Source organism: Corvus kubaryi, unplaced genomic scaffold (assembly GCF_017639235.1).
Source record: "Corvus kubaryi isolate FWS band 111438036 unplaced genomic scaffold, C.kubaryi_AGA036_p1.0 74, whole genome shotgun sequence".
In the NCBI taxonomy this organism is placed as follows: Eukaryota; Metazoa; Chordata; class Aves; order Passeriformes; family Corvidae; genus Corvus; species Corvus kubaryi.
In genome coordinates, this window is record NW_024582061.1 from 7764636 (window position 1) to 7786382 (window position 21747).

Genomic DNA, 21747 nt, shown 5'->3' on the forward strand with positions numbered 1-21747 from the left:
CTTGAATTTAGGGGAGTGGGGTACTTTGACTTTTAATCCCTTACTCTCCAAAATGCCTGCAACCAATCCCAGTGCTGTACTCTGTAAACATGGAGTTTATGCCATCAATCACATAATTGATGAACAGGATCCTAGACACAAACCAGCCACAACGTTCTCGTGGCACACCACTGAGACTCTGCTCCTCCAGCACATATTTTTAACCAGCTTTGCATGTTCTCTGCAGTAATTTCATTTAGTTGGGACTGTTTTCAGTAGGGTTGAAGAGGATGTCCTCAGGTAGCGCTATGCTGAAAGCCTTCAGACACAACTTTATCAACTCGCTCACTTTCCTCCCTCTCACATTCAAGGCATGAATGCCTTGCAGCAAGTATGGCCAAAACTACATTCGTTTGTCTCCATCTTCCCACAGTCCTTCAATGCTACACCCTAAAGCTCTGCACTCTTAAAACCTCCTGCTGTCCTCACACTGCATTGTATGAGATGCAACACAGATCCTCACCTCCTCACTGTGAAAATGCCATTCTCAAAGGCTGCAACATTAGCCTGGTGTGGTTTCAATTATTTTTTGACCTGATCCACACAAACAGAGGTTCTGTATTAAGGGTGCTGGAGCACATTGTATGAAGCTGTCTTTAGGAAGTTAAGTGTGGTGTCCTTGAGCAGATCCAAGGTCATATGCTGGGCAGCACAGTGCTGTCTGTGCCTCTTGGCCTCAAGGCCAATGTCCTGTTTCCTTTTGCTATATTAGGCTGTGTCCTTACATTTATTTTTACCATAGGATTTCCATTTTGATTCCGAGGTCACTGAAGTCTCCATACCATCCCCTCTGGTCCCCTATTTTACTCCCCACTTTCCCCCCACAGCTGTCAGATCATCTGTCCTTGAAGATCCCCAGTGCTATGCCATGGTCCCAACTTCCAGTCGCTAGTCCTGCACCATTTGCTGGCCTGTTTCCCCCTCTCTAGGAAGTGTCCTTACCTCTGTTCCTGAGCCTGGCAAGAAGTTCTTGACTGTAATTGTCCGGCCCAGAGCTGGGAAGGGTGCCTCCATGACACTCCTCATGAGAGGCTGCACCAGGGCTGGGGAAATGCCCCGTCTCTTCTCAACCTCATCCAAGATCTGAAATAAAGGCATGAAGACACAAAAACATGCAAATCAGGAGGAAGAAGATAACACCAGGAATGAAGTGCACCAGCATCTATGTCCTCTCCTCAACCCAGTATCGACATGGAGCTTTGTATCAAAAGAAAGAAGGCACAAGGTGCAACTGAAGACCCTTCATTTCCTTTATCATGAGAAACACGGCTCCAGTGAGGTCACTGTAGAGCTGAAAATTTGCAAACTCTCTGCTACACTCAGAGTCAGGACTCCACCTTTTAAACTCTTTTGTGTTCTGGTAGTTCTGCTGAAGGAAGAAGGCAAGAGCTGACAATCTAGTTTTCCTATTAACTGTGCTTTGCTAGGTTCTGGAATTAGCATGTGGTTGCCTCACCCACACGATTTCAGACCCTTTCTTCAGATATTGGCTTCCCTGATCCCCATTCTTCAGGTGCTGGCTTCACTTTCAGGTCCCTCTTGACCTACAGCACAAATTCCCTCTCTTTCTCCCCCCTCACCTTAGAGAAGAGATTGAAGCATCCAAGGCGACTCACAATGCAGTAAACTTCTGGGAGACGCTTCCCTTTCCCACTGGGCTTTCAAGACAAACGCAAATACACACACAAAAAACACCAAGGAAATGTCAGAGTTATAACTACTGCAAAGATAGAGTGACTGGTCTCTTAGTTGTGCATCTCACTGGCAGGCTCGGAAACTGGCAGACATTTGACAGTACGGTGATGATGACAACCTGGCTCAAACCCTGGTACACCAGAAACAGTGGGGAGAAATGGGTACATCCACAGTATGGTCCCAGCTTACCTAAACCAAATGACAAAGGCAGGGCAGACTGCTCTACAGAGACAACTCTGAACCTACAGGACCAGCACAGGTTTAGACAACTGTTTAACAGCTACCCAAACCTAAAGGGGATGAACCCTGTCTTCAGCTTAGGGGTGAAACAACAGTCCGTGGTCATGGTCGGGTGCTGGTGCAAGGAAAATGCAGGAGAGTTATGCCTGGAGTGGAGGATGGGACGCAGACAGGGACTTTGGCACTGAACAGAAGAGAGCAAAGCTGCTCTGCTGCTGCTCTTTTCATTCCACACTGGAATGAAGAGTAGCAGCTTTCCACTTTCCAGAATGGGTGCCAGCAACACCAACCCCACAGAAGGCTGCACCTCTAGGAAAAGAAAAAAACCCAGGGATAATTACCAGCAGCCTCCTACAATACCCAAATCGCCTGCTTCCATCTTCCCCGGTCAGGACAAATGAGAATGTCTCACTGCAGAAAGAGAAACCAGAAAGACAAGATACCATCAGCCACGTTACCAGTTTCTGCCATACAAATCCAATATACCCACAGCATTTCTGCATTTCCCAAACACCCCTCTCAGAGCTCTGCCCAGTCTTCTACTGCAACAGCTCTTGTACTTAATTAGCTTGATATAGAAATCTGTTTCTCATGGATCAGGATATAAAGTACTGTACTTACCTGGCAAACTGATGGATGGGGGCCCAGTCCTTTGCATCAGGGAAGCAAAACTGAGGAATAGCTTTCAACTGATCTTCTGCCTCACGCATGAATTTGAATGAGCGCTCAAGCTAGCAGAACAGAGAGAAGGAATGTTTCCAATTAGTCATGTGGGGATGGAATGACTTCAAATATTTTTCCTGTGACAAATGAAGAGGTGATGACAGAGGCTAAGCTTCTGCCTGGAAGATATTAAAATTTCTGTGATTCTGGCTCAGAATCCAATCCAATCAATATCTAATCTTTAGATATCTCAAGGTAACTCTGTGCCCCCAGTTCCACCAAGCCCTGTCTCTGCAGCACCTGCCCCTGCTATACTGTGCCTCTAATCGGGGACACAACTTCTAGCAAGTGGCAAAAGAACTGAAGTCTGAGGGCAGCTCTGGTCACATCCCACTTACAAACACTCTGTCACACTGGCTCTGTTTCTCCCACTCCTCCTTCCCCATTTTGAGCTAGGTTATCAGTGAAAGCTGCTCCTTCCCTTTCAGAACATGTATCTTCTCCCAACCATCAGTTTTCTTTAAAGAGGAAAGGGGGAGAAAGGGAATAGCTATGTAAAAGCCATAGCCAAGGGCAGCAAAAGATCGAAGTCAGCTCCTCTTTCAGCAGTGAGCAGTACCGTGCCAGCTCTCAGGTAGGGAGACCCCCCCCCTTCAGTGTCCCTTAATACTGTCACAGCAGATACAACGTGTGGTCAACAGAGAAGCTGCAGCTCTTCCAGCTCCCCAAGTGCACCACACAACCCGAGACAGGTCAGGCAGACCTTCAGTGGGAACTGCTGGGTGACCTCAGGGATGTAGGCAGCCCCAGCCTGCTTCTTGTGCAGCGACACCACGACGAAGTACTCGAAGAGCTGCCTCTCCTGATACTCGATCAGGTCCCGCTCCAAGGTCTGGTAGCGCGGGGTTTGCTTCAGCCGGGATTTCACGTGCACCAGGCGCTGGCTGTGAGCTACAGAAACAAGGGGGAGAGATTCTGACTTTGTCTGGCCCTATGCACAGAGCGTCTTTGCACAGTGCTTTGCAGAGACTGAGGGATAAACTCCAAAACACCTCACTGCAGTGGCTTTGTCAGTGGCTGAGTAAGAGGTGGGAACCATTTGGACGCTGCACCATAAATACTGACAGAGACGGGCCATAACCTTGTGCCATCATCCTGAAGAACTCTGGCAGCAGAAGGATTTCATGGATAGCTTTTACAGCTGAAACAGCCCAAGCTGAGACCCATAGGGGACATGATGTAACAGATAATGTCCAGGTGTTCATCCTAGCACACATTTATGCATTTTTCAAAGCCAGCACAGTGAGGTGATTGACCACCTTTGCTCAGAGGAGGCTGTGGGCAGCAATCCCCATGGTTTTACAAGGCCAGCACTTGGGTCAGGCCAGGGCTCTGCTGTCTGAGTAATGCTGGGGACTCCCAGCTTCAGCACACAGGCTGGGCTGTAGGCCAACAACAAAAAACATGTGAAAAGAGGTGCAAATGAAAAATGGTAGCTCATGCCAGTTCTTCCTGTGCCTAAAACTAATCTCTCAGTGCCATGCTTCTACAAGTTCACCCAAAACAATGGGAAAACAAGAAAAAATGCCAAGCAAGCTGTAACTGCAACACACACATGAGCCATGGGACAATAAACATTCCAGCATGGAAAGTAATGAAAAGTTGCCTGCTGAGAAGAGACCAGATGAGATTCCCTGAGATCACCCCCCTGCTTCGTTTTACAGTTGCATCCCAAATTAAATCTCCATGACGTCTCCCTTATCCCTGCTACAAAAGAAAGAAAGAATTAACTACAAGCAGAGACTACAGCACATTCTCACAGCTTTGCTTTTTGGGAAGGTGGGTGGTAATGCAACTTTTTGATGGAAACAACAACCACAGAGACACTACAGGAACTCCAATACACAAGATATCTGCTTGGGAGACAGGACTCCCTGAGAGATAGTATATACTTGTTGATCTTTTGTCTGGTAAAGTTGTGCCACTCATGGGCTCTTCCAGACAATGTAATTTAAAGCAATCTTGAGGTGCCTCTTAAATCAGAAAGTGTAAAAAATCTTGGACAGTTAAAGCCCTGGAAAGATGGCTTAGACTCCTTTCTCTTGTCACCTATTATGTTACTTGCTCTAGGGCTGTAAAGCTTCAAAAGTTTTCAGAAGTGGTCTCTGTTTCACCACGGACTTCAAAAGGAGCAGTGTCACAGCAATGCTGAGTGCTTCTGAAAAGCTTGCTCGAGATCTGCACTGTTTATGTTATAAAGATACCAGAATTTTACTGCTGTCATCATGGCAGAGTTTGTCTTCCAACATTTTTCCTTCCTGAGGGTCAGCACTTCCAGTTCTGACATACAGCCTCATGATTTACTGTGTCTCAGATGATGTACAGTGACCTGCCGAGCAGCAGTAACTGGCTGGTGCGATTGGTCTGGTACTTAAAACAAAGTCCCAGATACAAGAGACTTGCTAAATCATCTCACTTTCCTATTCAAAAATAGGGAAGTCGACAGTTCAACAAGGCATAAAGAAAAATACAGGTGTAGTTAGAGCAAACAGCAAGTGCCAGAGCTCCTGTTCAAACTTATGTAGACTTGCATAGTCACTCAGACCCAGGTCTGGATCTGGGTATCGTTCAGAGCCCAGTGCTGCTGGATTTGAGGTGACTTCATATGATCTCCATCATCCTCTCTCTGGGGAGTTCTGAGCTGCAGTTACAGAGAAACACAGGATGATGCACATGATTCACTATAGCAACCAGCAACAGACAAGAGTTCAAGTCTTTCTGGCCACATCTCAACTAAATCTGAACATGGTCTGTATCTCACAACATCACATTTCAGGACAGTTGTGAATGTAATTTCTGCACCATCGTGGTGCAAACCCTCTCTCCTGTCTCCAGGCCAGCCTCAGGACTTGTCAAAAGGTAGACAGTGGCAGCAATTTTCAGCTTGATCTTGCTAACATAGCAACACAGATGAAAGATTTCAATGCAGAGGAAAGCAAGAGGATACTGTAGCTCTTGAGTGGGAAGCTGTGCTCACAAGAGGGAACTCAGTCTGAGCTTTCACTTCTGAAAACCTGAAAGAGGGTGAGAATGAGCACTCCCACACACAATGCACTGTGGCTCACACATGGCCCAAGTGCTGCTCATGCCTGTCTTTTCGGCTTGGAACTGACCTGCTATCCAGATCAGATGTGCCTGTGAGTCAGGGAACTTTGGAATGTAAGGGAGTTTCCATCTTGCATTCTAACTCTGCCAGGACTTTGAATTTGCCACACAAATTCCCAAAAGATACCAATGTCCTCATCATGTCCATGGGCTAATTACCAGTACAAGAAGGTTTCAGGAGAGTATTATGGAGACCACTACACCAAATAATCCTACAAGAGTGAAGAAAGCAATGCAGTGCTTTATCCCAACCCAGCCAGTGCGGGAGAGTTTAACCAGCAATAAATCACATAGTGCAACTCTGTTTTCCTAGCTAGCCAGTCTGGCTGGTGGCTTTTCTCCCTTAGTAAGCATGTGGTGAGGTGTCTGGACATCCAGTCCCATGCAACACTGCTTCTGCCAGTCTGGTCACACATTTCTGACTCTACACTTAAAGAAATCTCACTGTATCTCATCAGTGTCCAATACTCCTCCTGGGAAAGTCAGTCAACAAGGAGCTTTGATGGGAGTTGGAAGAGATGTTTGTTTTGGGCTCCTATAGCCCACGGATTTTCTTCTGCAGCATTGAGATCTTTGTCTTCTCACTGTGTTCTATGCAGAAACAAGGTCCTTCTCCAAAGGCAGAACACAGAGGAGAGATCTTGTCCCAGGACCTCAGAGCAGAGTTTATCAGGAGCCATTTGCTCTCTTCACACTTTTGCCTTACCTTTCAGCTTCTCTTCAGTGTCACTGTCTGATTCACTGTTTTCATCTGTAACTAGGAAAAAAAGAAAGGGTAAGATGAATTAAGGAAAATATTTATAACTGTAAATTTCTTATCACTGGCATGAGAAAGCCAGGCCTGGAAACTTCAGGGGGAAGCAGTTTAGGTCCCAAGGGCCTTGTTCTTTTCAAGAGTCCACATGCCCACAGACATTTAGCTTTCCAACCCTGGTATCCTCCCATTCATTTAGGGAAAAAAACACCCAAATAAACAACAACAACAACAAAATCAATTTTTCACAGCCAGAAGAGTTGCATAAGAATAAAATGCCAGGACAGTATTTTATCCAAGTCTGTATAAGCACAACACCAAGGCAAAATACTTGTTAATATGCACTAGTTTGTGGGACGTGAGATAAAACCAAGAAAAGAAAGAAAGAAACAAAAAAATTATCAGACTGAATCAAACTGAAGGTCTATATGGTCCAGTGATCTATTTCTCTGAATGATGCTTTTGATGCTTCAGGGAGGGGTATAAAAAGTCTGGGATGCCTCCTCTGAAAGTTCATATAAACACACTCATCCACCCTGTGGCTGTCTATGCTTTATGAAATAGGATAAACAGTAACAAATAATTGTGGGAAACAAATAGAGGTGGTCACCTTTTGTTGGAAATTAAAGTGTTTTGGAAAAAAACACTGCATTGGAAAGACAATCTTAATTTTTAAAGAGATGCTTAAAAGTAATTGCTCTGAAGTGTCTGAATGCTTTGGGCAAGTTGTTAATTGACAGAGGAAGCCTGAAAGTCTCAATCCTGCTATGATGGAGATGGTCCTACAGTCAGTTGTAGAAACCCTGATTCCCAACTGAGGCTATTTGTTTACTGGGATGGTGAAAGAACCAGGGCTGTTCCAAAATCTACTCTCTTCCATTGGACAGTTCACTGAAGTGACACATTCCCACAAAATATTTTGATCTCAACAAATCAGACTTTTTGGACAGAACATTCCTCTCCATAGCTTCCAGCATGTTCCAGAAATAAACATCAAAAAGAGGGGACATGTTTGGTGTGACCTATAAGGTTATCATGCAAAGCCATGGAATGAAAATGAAGCAAGAAAAACAGAAAACTTCAATTTGAATCAAAGTCCTTTGGGCAGAGGAACAGCCCTTATCTTACCAAAAAAGAAGAGTGGAAACCCCAACTCAACCTTAGTCTGGACTGGAAGAAGTGCTAGAAAGTGTCACATAAACCACTAAGCCAGTCTAAAGTCCAAGGCAAGTCCTCAGGAAGTCTTAGCTGTAGGATGGTTTGGAGCTCCTTTACCTTTCCCTGAATTGCTCTCTGTGGATTGTGACAGTCTCTTGACACGTTTCTTTCCCCTCCGGGCCTCGTAAATGGCATTGATTTTCAACACAAGCTGCTCAGCAAACACACAAACAAACAAGGTTAATTTCCTCCCCAGTTAGGATTTCATGCAAAGTGTTCTTTTTCCCAACCTTGGCCATATTGAAACTCTTCATTTCATGCTCCAGGACGCACAATTCCCAGGATTTATGCTGTACTGCCAGTGGCCACGCTCCCTCTGGTACAGCAGGAGCCCAGGAAAACAAGGCCTGATGAAAGGCCACACCTTAATGCACTTCCACACTGTGCAACTGTATAAGCTTGACAGTGTCCATCTCTCCATACCATGATCCATGCTCCAGGGAGCACCAGAGGGTCCCTTGGCACACTGCCCTGGTCCTGCAGGTTTGGAAGCAGAAAACTGTCCGGAGGATGACTAAGAAATTGAGAAGGGTGGAAGCCAGTGATACTGAAGTATTTTACACTACTGGTTTCCTTTGCAAATCCTGTCATCCCTGTCCTCCCAGCTGACCAAGAGAGAGGACATTTCAGTGTTGGGCATAGCTGGGCCTAGTGGCTCATTCAGTGCCTCTGGTGTCCCTGTCCATTCCTGAAGGGGAGGGGAATTGCAGCAGAACCATGCCAGGCTTCCTGCTTGAGCAGACCTGCCTCCTTCTCAAGGTCCCAGGCAGGAGCAGCAGGACATGGCCACAGCATTCAGATTTATTCCATAAAGCTTGTGATCCTTCCACACATGTCCTGAGAGCTCAAGGTGAGACAAACCCACCACCTACTTGGTCAGGCATCTCTGAATGCAAATATTTAAGTGGGAGGCAGGATGCTCTGATGTGGCAGTGCAGCCTTCACACAGAAGCCCAGCTCAAGCCCCAGGTGATGCTGCCCTTGACACAGTAAACCTCAGTTCTGAGCTGGCCCTCAAGCAAGACTGCTCGGTGGCACTGCGGGGTAAATAAATACTTGGAAACCTCTTTTCAGTTGACATAAAAGTATGTGTGAACACACTGACAGAGCTCAAGCCCTTGCACAGATGTATAGACATACTGGGAAAGAAACCCCAGACATTTGCAGTCTTTGGCTCACTCCTGAAAGGCACACAGAGAGGGCATTCAAAAATCAGATATGCAAACATGAACACAGATCTGGCAACCAGGAAACAAAGAAGATACACAAACACATCCCATTTTCCCCAAATTAAAACTGTGGGTTTGGAAAAAAATCACCACAGACTGTCCCCAGTAGCCTCTGCTTGTCCTGCAAAGACCAGGATAAGCAACTGTGTTTTTATAATGTGTTTTTGAAACACTCAATAGATAGACTCCTGCCAAACCTCATTTGGGCTGAATACACATCCTGCCAGATCTGAAAGAAAATAAAATTTAAACAGAGTAATGCTGCATCCAAGTAAGAAATAGGAAATGTTGCTGCAAAAAATGCTCAGAACTGGAGAAAAGTCCTTTTGTCACTCAATTGTCGTTATGTTCATTGCTCACCTACAATCACACCTTACCTGGAATTGAAACAGTGCATGAATCAAACCAAGCAAAGAACAACACATTTCCAGAAGGAAACAAACACACAACACACAGACAATTTCTGACTGTCCCACCCAGGAAGCACAGAAGGAAGTATGATGGGGTTTATCTTTTGCAAAATATGAACTACTTTTCTGCCTTTTTTTTCCCCTCGGACATACTTCAACTTCTATCCCAAAATTACAATAAATTACAATGCTTTTTTTTTTTTTTCCTTATTATTTATCTATCCAGAAAATCATGAAATCTCAGATGGAAAAATAACTTCTTTAAAAGGTGCAGACATGTTTGTGTGCCTTCTCCTTCAGGCAGAAAGGGGGTTAAACACAAGTCAAATCAACAGCCAGGACATCAGCTATACTGCAGGGCTGCCACACTGAAAACTAAAGAAAACATGGTCTCATGCTCACATTCCTGCCTGGAAGAAGCCAAACAAAAAAGACAAAGCCCTGGATTTACCTTGGGAATCTTCCTTCTCCTCTTGCCATTCTGGGAGTCTCCCAAGGAGAAGAAGGTGTCATCTGGACTGCTGGGGGTTGAGGGAGGGCTGATTTTGGATGGTGACCCAGTCCCATCACGGCTCAGTTTCCATATGTCTGGCAGTTTGAAACTCCGCCGCTCTGAGTTTTGCCGGAAAAACATGGGTTTGGAAAGCAACTGGAAATGAAGGAGAAGGAATGAATGAGCACAGTACGTCGTGTATCTTTACTCTAAGGTTGCTAACACTGTCACAGCAGTAAGTCCAGCGGGGCAGCCACAGCACTCAGTTGTCAAAACAGCCTGAGAGTGCCCACAGATTTCTGCACACGCAAGAAACCCATGCAGTCACTGGGCTACACCAGCACCAGCTTGACCAGCAATTGAACCATCCCATTTTCATTCCAGAACAGAACACAAGCTCAGGGGTTGGCCAAGAAGGCCTTGCTCCAGTGTGAAAAAAAATCTCTCAGGATTTGGGTAATCCAGAGGCTGGGATTGTAAACAGGGCAAGACTAACCAACCAACCACAAGCATTTGGGGTAAGGAGCAGCTAGCCAGGAGGAACTGAGAGCAGTGAGAGCCGGCAAAAAGCACTGTCAGTATGGCTGCCTCTGACAGGAGCCAGAATCAGATATTTCAGAGTGTACAAGAAATGCTGTTAGACAATTATGGAGACTGCTTTCCTCCTAAACTCATTAGCAGGTTCAGTGGGAGCACAACAGAAGATGTTTAAGTAGCAGAGTAAAGTTCCTAAAGTCTCTGACCAAAAATAGCATCAGAGAAGTAGAAAACTCAGCTCCAGATAAAGAAGGGCAAACCACTTCTCACCAGAAAGATGCTCAGTAAGAACACTTCTTATCTTCTCCTACAGAATTTCCCAGTAGTTATGACAAGGTAAATTGCACCTTTTGTGGGAACTGTATCTGCAATGCCAGAGGACATACCTACATGGCACTAAGAAGTGTGGGGGAGAGTTATCCAACCTGGTTCTGAACAATTCACAGCAGCACTGCGACGGTAGCTGAGGCAGCATCACCATCTGACTCCACCAGCAGACATACTCAGCAGTTATTAGTCAGACCAATTAATTCATTCAGCTTAGCTCAGGTGTCTCTGGATTCAGCAGAAGATGCTCAGCTCACAAAAATGTTTGCCACCCACAGAGAAGTCATGTTAAAATGAGGCTGTAAGGAGTCTTTGCACTGAAGAATCTCATTCTGCACCAGGGATATGAGCTGCTACTGCAAGTCTGTCCAGACCCATTCCCTGTCACTGCAGCCTGGCCAGGTTCTCCAGCAGGATGCATGCTGCATTTGCAAACCCATTAGCTGCCAAGAGAGCTGCAGCATTTTTCTGACTGATGCAGACGGTGGCTTTTAGACCCCAAAGCACTGTGCTGTAACATAATTACTCCTGTTCAGCTCTCCTGCTGGGAACAGTAGCTCTGGTGGAAGGCATTCCTGGGCAATGCTGCAGCCCCCTCTCGATAGCACATGTGGGAAATCTGGGTGCACAGGTGACTGCAAAGCTCTCTGAGGGAAATCAAGCTCATCCCAACACTCATTCACATAGCCCCTTGCTGCTCTAGGCCTAACTAGCAACAAGGAGCATGGATTGAGAACCACAGAACAATTTTCACATTAAAGAGCTGAATTATCCAAAGACACCTTAGTTGCTGATTAAGGTGGCTGGAAAAGAGCAGCATGTCAAGAAACACTGCACATAAAACTTCTGGAAATGTTGGATAACAGCTCTAATAATAGTTGTTACTAGGAAAGCATGAGAAAACCCCTTGGTCAGGAAAGCTGTGTTTAGATCCCTGCTATCCACTCCGAACCCAGCTGCTGCCAAGATGATTTTGGCTGTCATGCTGTCCCAGGCTTGGACTATCTAAACAGACAACATGAATCAACCACAGCAGCCTGGGAGGCTGAGAGAGCAGGGCTGGCCTTGGAAAACCCTGAGCTCTGAGCAAGCGGTGCCAGCCAAAGTTTTACCTCTTCTTTTGGTTCCATGGACAAGGAGGAAAAAGGCACCAAGCTGTGAGCTGGGCTGTGGTGGGGACACCCTTCTAGACTGGCCCTCCACTGCACTGCATTACTTACCAGCAACCTGTCTCAGCATGGAGAGAGCAAAAAATGCCTCCTGAGGCAGGGGGGCTTGCAGAGGTACCCGGGCACCAGCATGGGCAGACTGCACTGCCCACAGACACTGAGAGGAGGCTGCTGCAGGCCTTGATTACCCAAATACTTCCATGCCCTCTTTGAGGGGAGGAAGGTCTTCCCACACCGCCAGGGAAGGCAATCCTGGAGTGAAAAAACAAGTGAAAGCAAACAAACCATTTATATATGGGAATGCTGGTTTGTTTGTTTACCTCACTGAAGGGCAGTAAACCTCTTATCACACTGTGTTCTGTGGCAAAAGACATAAAGGAAAAATCCCTAACATGATGAAGATGTTCACTTTTTCCACACAGGACCTGGATTTTACCCAAAAACTTTCTGGAGCAGAAGAGGTGGCCACTTGAATCAAAGTACCTTTGTGGGAGTCCCAGGTACAGAAGAGGTGGGGGATGCTGGGAAGGTCAGGACACATTTCTTCCCCAAACAGCGGCTGTTGGTCTCGATATCTTCATAAGGGTTTTCCTTTGATGGTGGATCTGCAGCAAAGAGCCAAAGGCAAGAGATTGTAAGTGCAGAAAATCTCTGAGGTTTGCCATAAAAATCTGTTTGGGGATCTGCTGGTCTTCTCCCACTTCCCACATCAGACATAAAGACCTGTTCTCAAGCATTCCTGCAATTGCTTCATTCTCTCCATAGCCCTAGAAGTCCAGCTGCTTGCTGGGCAGTGTCCAAACCCTGACACAGACAAATGTAGCCATAGAAACGTATTATAGATACTACTAATGGAAAAGACTCTGTGAGCCCTCAAGTTCATTCTCCTGTCTCCAGAAGAGCTGTGATGTTCTCATGCACATTAGTTCATAACTGTATTTCCTTCTTTCCAGTCCTCTGCTTAGAGCTGCTCAAATGAAACTGTGAGCTGAAGCCTAGCATAAAGGTCCTCTCTCTGTTTAAGCACCACATTTAGGGGGACCCCTGCTCAACACTTAATTGGGGCTTAAGTGGTGCCCTGCTCTTGGGCTGACTGCAAAGGATTTAATCCACTCTCTGAACATGGGTATCTATCACACAATCCAGGATTTCAAACAAATCTATCGATCATGGAAACTTCAATTTCACACACTTTACTTTAGAAAGAGGGAAGGATGAAGCCACCCGAAGTCAGGATGCTCTTGCCCTGGAAGAGGATTGGGGGGAGGGGATGTGGGACACAACACACACCTCTGAAGTAGATGTAGGTTCCTTCCTTCCCAGTAATTCTGGAGATGAGGCACACAACTAATTTGAGTTTTAAACACCCAAAATCATATATAATGAACTTCTCATATCCCACTCTTCAGCAGTGCTGGGGACTGTAAGCCTAAGCGTGTTCAAAAAGAACACAACTCTGACAAAGCAGGTTGAGACATCTCCACCTGAGCATCTAAGAAACCACTGACAAAGGCTTAGCCCAAGCATCTGCACAGGCAAATGATGTGTTATGAGCCTTGTCTCTTCACTGCCCTCATTTCATGCCACATCCCAGCGGACAGCTGGGACTCGAAGCACCTGCCTTTCTCTTGCTGTCACATAATGCTTGGCTGAGAGTAAAGTCTGGGAGTCAGTGGTGCTCCAAGACACTGCAGCAGGAGCAGCAATGGCTGTGGGATCTGTCTAACCAGTGCACTCCCACCTGCCTGCCCAGCTGGGGTAGCAGCGCAGCTGAACTCTTGAGACAAGGACACAAACCCAAGTCTTTCCCAGCACTGTTCTCTGCACTGGCTGGTGACACCCAGTGCTCAAGAGGGGGATCCAAATTCACCACGGAGGAGAAGGCAGGCGGGTGTGACACCAGCAAAGCAAGGCTGCACTAACACTTGGTCAGCAAACATTCTCCTGTCCCTGAAACTGGCTCCACTTCCTAATTTCAATGGCCTCTTCAGTACTGAAAACATACTTCAGCTGTCATGCAACTGGGAAGACTGGAGAAAAAAGAACAAGCTTGGGTTCTGTTGCCTGTCCCACCCTCAAACTGCTAAATAAGTCCAATTAGCTTCAGTCTAGAAGAAAGGACACCATGTCCCTCCTTTTTACAAATAAACCTAGTCATCCAGCTGCCAGCTTCCAATATTCCAGGTAAGCAATGGTGAACAGGGGAAAAAAGGGTGCATGAAGGAAATCTGTGTGACTTGCTGGGAAGTGGAACCATTATCCCACCAGCAGCCAAACCCCCCTAAGTCACACAAGTGTGTGCATGTGTGTGCTTGCACCTCCTGATGGACACATGTGACTGTCTGTGGGCCAGCAGCGGTGTCCTGTGGCTGAAGTCTTGGTTCCCCCTCCACTGGTGAGGTTTGCACAGGTTGTTTGTTTTGTGGATTAAACTTGTCTGTAGTCTTGTGAAAAACAAAACTGCAGCTTTTGATTTTGAGTTATCCCTGTCCACCCCTTTTCCCAAGCTTCCATGGTAACACCATCAGGATTGCAGGAACCAATTAAAGATCACTGACTCCAGGCAAAGCCTTAACATGCAGCAAGAAAACAAAAACCCAAACCTGCTCTGTTAGCTGACAATTACCCATAACCTTGTTTTCTTCAAATCTTTGCAATTAAAAGACAGAGGGGAGAGGAATTTCAGGCTGATATTTGAGTTCCCTGCACACTTGGGACACAGGGGTGTGCTTGTGTTTGAATAGATGGATTTGCCTTCACAGCCACTCTGTAATGCTATCCATGTTATTCCAGCTGACAAGGTGACCCTTACTCAGTAGTTTCTGAGACCTCCCATCATGCCCCAATACAAAAAACCCACAGCAGCTGCTTAGACACTCCTTGTTCCTTTGGGCCCCCAAGTGAAGAGAAGAAAAAAAAGCAAACACAAGGCCCTTAGCTCCACAAATGAGGCCAACAGCTTCAAAAATGTCAAAAAGAATGGATTGGACTTGCCTTGTCTGCCATCAGTCCCAAAGGAACACAATTCCTCTAAGAGTCCTTTCTCATCAACTATGATCAGATTTTATTCATATCAAAATAATAATGCCTGGCCTCCTCCTGGGAAAGTGCAGCTCCTCCCACACTGAACAACACAGAGCACCTTTGTAGGATTACAGCTGCATGGCAAGAGCTGATGCAGCTATTCCCTTCCTAATCTGCTGAACTCAGCCAAGAGATTCATGCAGCACCAGCCTACAGCTACTAAAACTCATTAAGGCTTTTTCAAGAGGGACACTTCTATTCTACGTTCCATCAAAGGCCACCTAACTCACAATATTAAAAAACACTATATTCATGGAGAGAATATAGTGAAGAGAGAGTTACAGGAAATGGAGAGAGTTACAGGAAATAATCTTCAAAATGGCATTGATATGACACTGAAGTTAGAGAACTAAATGAAACTCAATTTCAAAGACTGTGGGACTTAGATTCTTAATTGCAATGGTACCTGAAGCCATACACAGTCCTATTCCTGAGCTGTGGAACTGACTTCAAGGCTATGTTTTCAGACTGCTCAGACTGACAAAATCACCACGATGGACAGATCAGAGCTGTGAGAATTAATCCACAGGACGAAAGGAAGGCAAAGGAGAGACGCCAGCAGAAAATAAAAGCTGCTTCCCATATGCCTCAGGTTTGTCTTTGAAGCTGATGAGCTTTGAAGTACCCCATCCATTTTTCTTATTACTTGCAAATAATATGTGCAAAATGTGTCCTGGTTTACATTTGGATAATAAACATACTTTATTCAGCACCTCTGCTGAATGCCTGTTGACCACGAGTCCCTGTTACTCAGGACTAGCAGTCAGCTCCCTTCCTTGGCCACAGTTCCTACCCAGGATGTCTTCATAGACGTTCTCCTCAGATAAAGTGCGTGTGAGGGCCAGCTTGGTCTGCGCGTACCAATCCACCCGGCCATTCTCGGATGATGACTGCAGCAGGTCTTCAAACTCATACGATTTCCTGCACAACAGAGAGGGGAGGAGGAGCAGAGAGGAGACTGATGCAGTTAACCAGCATTTATAACCAAATTACAGCTAATTCACTTCTCCAAAGTGCCACACAGCTGGCAAAGTAAATTACTGAGAACATTTCACAGCCTCATCTCATATAAAGCATGAAAAAGCAACACAGAGATTGGCTGGTTTTATCAGCCACGCAAATAAAGGCATTTGGGGGTGCCATAGATAATCTGGGTTGTCATGGCAATAGCACACTGTGAAGATGCAAGTGTTAAAAGGCACATCCTGGAACACTGCACAGAACCTTAGGACATGAGAGGTCCCATTTACAGCACAGATACCGCCCTCAAAAGGCATAAGAGGGCCCCAAAATCAGCTCTCTGAGCAGCACAGGAAAACAAAACTTGCTTGCAGAACAGTAGAAAGTAAAACCGTGCCTTTCATGAGCAAACCTAGCAAGTTGATTTCCTTTCTGCAACTGAGCCAGGAATTTTTAAGTGACAATTTATCCAGAGGGCATTAGAAAAGCCGTATATTTTATGTTCCCCACCCCAAAAATGTGTGACAATCATGTGGGAGGGGATAAAAGGCAAGCAAGCACTCCGGAAGAATATATATGCATCAGATTCACTGAGGTTTACTATGGACAGTGAAAATGCTGCAGCAGAGATTAGAGATTCTCATCGCAAACCCTGTTCCAGACCAGCTGTGGTCATTTTGTAATTAAATAGTTTCTGCTGAGAAAACCAAAACAAAACCCCAAACCCTTCAATTTTAGGCTTGAAGGTTAAGCCATGTAAATACAGTGACCTTAAATCTGCCATGACTTATTCCTCCACAGTTACCCTGCGGAGTTGTGCTGGCCACTCATACATTCTCGGAGAGATGACTGAGTGCTGGTTATGCTGGAGATTCTGAGCAAAAAGGGAAGATTTGTCTCTCTCAGAGAAACATGGGAAGGTGGACTCCACCATGAAGACCAACAGCTTCACGAAACACAGCCCAAGTACCTGTGGTCAGCGTTGTTCTTGTGCTTCCCGCTCCAGAGCCTTCTGCTGACAGCTGATGGGGGAGGAGACGAGGGCAGAGGAGGGGGAGGAATGGATGGCAGAGGGGGTAAGTTTCTTTTATTCCTAACTGCTGGCACCCAGTCCTCTTCCCCCTCATGTTTGAAAGTCCGCCGAGGCTTGGGCAGTGGGTTGATGAAGGGCTTCTTCTCTGGCACCCCTGGCTCTGTGTACACATTCTCCACCGTGCAGTGCTTGGATTTCACATGAGAAGATCTTATCTCTTCTAGAGTCCCAAAAATTGGCTCACTGATTTCAGAGTCCACGCCAAGAAGCCTTTTGTTGAGCTCAGCCCCACATGTGCCCTCATGGCCCTCGGGAGTGGTGTGCCCTTGTGCTGCCTTCTCCTGCAAGCACTGTGGGGAATAGTAAGTACCAGGCAACTGCGGCTGCAGCTCTGCTGAGCCATCTTTCAAAGCCTGCTCTAGCTTCTTGACCTGACTAAGCACTGAAAGATTCTCCTTCTGGACCTCCCACTTCCCACCTTTCACCTCCTTGCATTTTCCAGGGCTGAACTCCACTTCCTCATCCTTCGGCGCTTCCCCCTTTCGCTCTGCTGCTTGCCCTGTGCCTTTCTGAGTTCCTGCTTTCCGCTCATTCTCTTTGCCTGCCCCTTTGCACTCCAGCTCCCAGCTCGTAAGTCTCTTGGTCTCCACTTTCCGAGTCACCAGTGCTTCCCCACTCATCTTCTCAGTTACACAAGGCATCTTGTGCTCCTCTTTAACTCCCGGCTCCTCCTCTCTGCGAGGAGAAGACTGCGTTTCCTTTTTCCCTTCCCATTCTGAAATTTTGTCCTTGATGCTGAAGGACTTATTCCTCAAGCCAATTTTTCCAGGTGACCGTATATTCTGAGTGCCTCCTATCTGTCTCTTGATGATTTTATTGTTTTCTTTGACATTCAGATCCACAGATGGGTCACTGATGATCATTTTAGGACTAAGCATGTTCTGCTGAAAGCAGTCGAGCCTTGGATCCAGCATCAAGTTCTCCAAGGCTCCCAGTGGGTTCTTCACCACAGGCGAAACTGGTTCCGCTTCGGGTGTTAAACCCAGGGCAACAGAGGAATCTTCAGAACATTTCTCACCCAAAAATCCACACAAAGGTCTTTCTAATTCCTTCACAGCTGCTGTACTGTTTTTATCTGCAAGCTTGATCCTGCATATCAAAGACAAAAAGGGAAGAAACATTCACAGCCATTGCTCATCCTCAGTTTAATTCATCAGCTCCTCAAGTTTTACTCATAAAGCTGATGGCAGAGGATGCTCAAATCAAGCACTTGACATGGGCTTAGAGGGGAGGATGCTCAGGTAAAGCTCCTTCTAGCGAGAACATACTGCCCTTCTCTCACTAAAACTAAGACGAGGTTTGAAATGGAGCCTTTCTCTGTGGCAGAAGTAGGTTGCAGGGGAGAGAGGTATTTTTTGTACATCAGATATGCTGATCCCAATGAGAGGTTCACCAATGTGTGTGTGTAGAAGTGCAGCAGAGTTTTTGGACATCATGAGGCATTAAGCAAACATGAAGTGGACCACTTGCAAACAGCAGCAAAATTACTGCTGTTACACAGAGGAGAAAGCATATGGTACAGCTGGCATTCCTCCAGTGCCTGCTCAGAGGATCTCTCTCAGTCCATCCTAATGCTCCCCAAGTGCATATTGATGCCCAAAGACTGCACTTTTATTATTCCATTTCTATGGGCTCTACCATCGCAGTCCACATGTGGGCTTAGGCTCCCATGCACCCAGGCACACTCCCATAGCAGAGAGATTCAACATTCTCAGATTAAACACCTTCACTGTTTGGGTCCAAAGTGCAACAAAAACCCCAAATATATTTAGTCTAGGGATTTCCAAGTGTGTGATATCACAGTATCAGTACTGTGGTATTTTATCAATATCCAGCTGAACAGGCAATTACTACAACACAAAATGTTTCTGACCTGAAGCACTTGGCCATGTCTTTGAGGTTTGCCTGGGAAAGAGCACCAGGACAACAAAAGGTAATTACTGGGATGCAAACCCATATCATTAGTCCCATTTAACCACAATTCCAACACTAAGATTCAACTTGGGAAATTGTCCCATTAACTAAAATGTGTCAATTGTGCCTCTTCCAGAACTTAGCAGTCTTTTAAGAGCATCCACGGGGATACCCTGTGTGCTGGCAGGCTTGGAATTTTGTCCTGAAGCTAAGCAATGCTGGCAGCCATTTCAGACTTGGTTGTGGTGCAAATTGAGTCTGGGACAGGTTTCTGAGTGGAAACAGGACCTGAGCCAGACCTGTTCTTCCTTAGACTCACAGATATTTAAACCCTGGCTGTGGCAGTGACATTGTGCTTTGGTTAAGAGCTAGCACTGTGAACACCAAGGTCTTTCCCAAAATGGGCTTAACAGTGCCAGTGGTGGTTGGACCTCAGATTAGAAGCCACCCTGCAATGGGTGGGGACAGTGGGGCTTGTCTGAGGAGTCCCCAGGGATGAAGATTTCAAGTGCAGGCGGGGCAAACACTAACAGAGATATCATCAGCACAAATGGTCTTGTGTTGGGGCAGACCTTTTCCAGCACTGTGAGTCTGGAATACTGGAAGTCTGACTGAATGATGTAATACACAGAATCACAAGATGGGACCTATGGAGTGAGTTTTAATGTGGGAGGAGAGAGGGACAGTGCCCAGCAGAGGGAAGGTTTCATTCCTCTGGTTTTCTTTGTGTTGGGGATAATAAACACTGGCACTGGAACATGGAAAGCTCTCACCTCTCAACAGACTTGCAGACAGCACCCCCAGACTTGCTGCTCACATCGGCCGCCTTGCTTGCTGTCATCATGTCAGCACACAGCAGGGCAGCAGGTCACCTGTGGACAGACACAAGGAAGAAGCATTGCTCTCTGCTCAGCATCCTTCTTTTTTCCTTCTACACACACACACGTTTCTCCTTGAAATCCAGGAGAGGAGCTGAAGCAAGACATGACAGCTTTCTGACGACAGTCCAGGCTACCTCCCCTGCAAAATGGGAAGAAGGGTGATAGCATTACCCCTCAGAAGCCCAGTGAGGACTTGACAGGTTTTGAGGGCAAAAATTGTCTTTAATTCAGCATCAATTGCTGCACCTTGACTTAAATATGGAGCACATTTCAAGAAGGCTTTTATTGTTGTCAAAATCTCAGCAGATTTAGGGGTTTTTTTCCCCCTTGCAGAAGACTAAAACAAAAACCATTTTAAAACAACCTGTGTTAAGGCCACATGTCTGAAGTGGTTGCTGGGCATATAACACTGTCACAACATTTGCAGCTTGGGACAGAAAACATTTTAGCCTGAAGAGACACTGCACTGCAGCCACTGGCCTTCTCTCTGGTGGGCCATGTTAGCCTGCTACTGATCTCATTTCAGAGGACAACTCCCTCGTGGGGATAAGATAAATCATTCACAAAAATGAGTCATTCTGTTTGCCTCATGATTTCTAGCACTCATGGAATGACTGTCCCTCTCTTTGAGTGCCACTGTTATCTGGTCAGTGCAACAGACTCCATCTCCATTTTATTGCACTGCAATGCTCTTTTTTGTTAAACAAAATAGAGCTATTCTGTTACTCTGCAGCACCATCTCTGCTCACTTAAAAGGGTGGTCTGCCTGCTCTAAAGCATTGCAATGACACCAGGCTCACCATCTTATAGGCAATACTTGGAAAAGGCTCTCAGATCTGTCCACTGGCTGGTCTGCCAGATGCTGCCTCACCATGCCCGGCATTTGAAAAAACCAAGTGCCTCTTGTCATTAAAAAAAATATAGCCCACCACACCAGAAAGGAGCAAAGAACAAAAGGATCTCTCGTTTCCACTGTTCAAGTTTTTGGGCAGAGAAAGGAAAAAAGGGGGTGGGGGGAAATCAGTTTTGTTTGTTCACAGTTTTCTTTCCCTCCTTTTATTCCATACTGGCAATGTTCCTGAGGCGAGGAGTGAACTCTGGGTCAACTCAATGTGTACACACTCGGGGCAGCTCATTGCTAACCATTTAGCAGACTCTTTTCCCAGACAATAAACCCCCTTGGCTTCTCTCCCTCATTAGTAACTGGAACAAACACCCACTTCACTTCTAGACACAGAGCAGCCTTGCAACACTGTCAAGAAAATTTACCAGCCCAAGGAACAAAATCTATTCGTCTATCCGTTAACTGTTATGGATCGAAAATAATGAAAAACTAATGATACTTGTGGCCTTGGCCAAAGAATGACTCACCCAGACAGCCAAAGCAGATTCCTGCAAAGCTGCAACAGAGTCTGCTCTGCACTTTACAACACCCCTAGAGCAGGGACAGTCTCTTCTCTCAGCACTCATGTGGTGCCTTGCAGCTCCTCATCACTGCCATTCGCAGTAAGAAAAACAACATTTCTTGTGTCCACACACACAATCCCTGTGGCTCTGCTGAAACATCGAATATTCGCTGGGGATGCACTCCTCTGCCTTCATAACATCACTCAGTTTCCCCATGAGGAAACTCCATCTCTCAGCCTTTCACAACACCCCCCTAACAAACATCGGGGTACAAGCAGATGTGTGCTGATGCTCAGCACAGCCAGCTCCCTGATGGGCCCCCTGTGGGACAGGCCGAAAAGAAGAGGATGCAGAATAAGAGGGGCACTTGTTTCCTCATCTGTGCTGGATGGGACAGACTCCATCAGCTTTGGTTTGCAGAAGTGAGCCACAAAACAGCTGCTGAGTGCTGCAAGAGTCTTGTGGGAAA

At 46.1% G+C, this 21747-nt stretch overlaps 1 protein-coding gene across 2 annotated transcripts in view; it reads right to left on the bottom strand.

Annotated features, from left to right (window-relative positions):
• DENND2A (DENN domain containing 2A) overlaps positions 1-21747 on the bottom strand; it is a 58366-nt gene that overhangs the window by 14830 nt on the left and 21789 nt on the right. Inside the window, exons 2-13 of one of the 2 annotated variants that reach the window (XM_042050567.1) lie at positions 19764-19862; positions 16954-18165; positions 15817-15944; positions 12423-12544; positions 9865-10062; positions 7832-7925; positions 6509-6559; positions 3401-3588; positions 2596-2705; positions 2316-2385; positions 1620-1697; positions 982-1122 (exon numbers count right to left, since the gene is read on the bottom strand). In XM_042050567.1, coding sequence (XP_041906501.1) covers positions 982-1122; positions 1620-1697; positions 2316-2385; positions 2596-2705; positions 3401-3588; positions 6509-6559; positions 7832-7925; positions 9865-10062; positions 12423-12544; positions 15817-15944; positions 16954-18165; positions 19764-19834 — 2463 coding nt within the window. In that variant the 5' untranslated portion in view covers positions 19835-19862. The remainder of the gene's footprint in view (positions 1-981; positions 1123-1619; positions 1698-2315; positions 2386-2595; positions 2706-3400; positions 3589-6508; positions 6560-7831; positions 7926-9864; positions 10063-12422; positions 12545-15816; positions 15945-16953; positions 18166-19763; positions 19863-21747) is intronic. The other variant, XM_042050568.1, reaches the window with a different exon arrangement.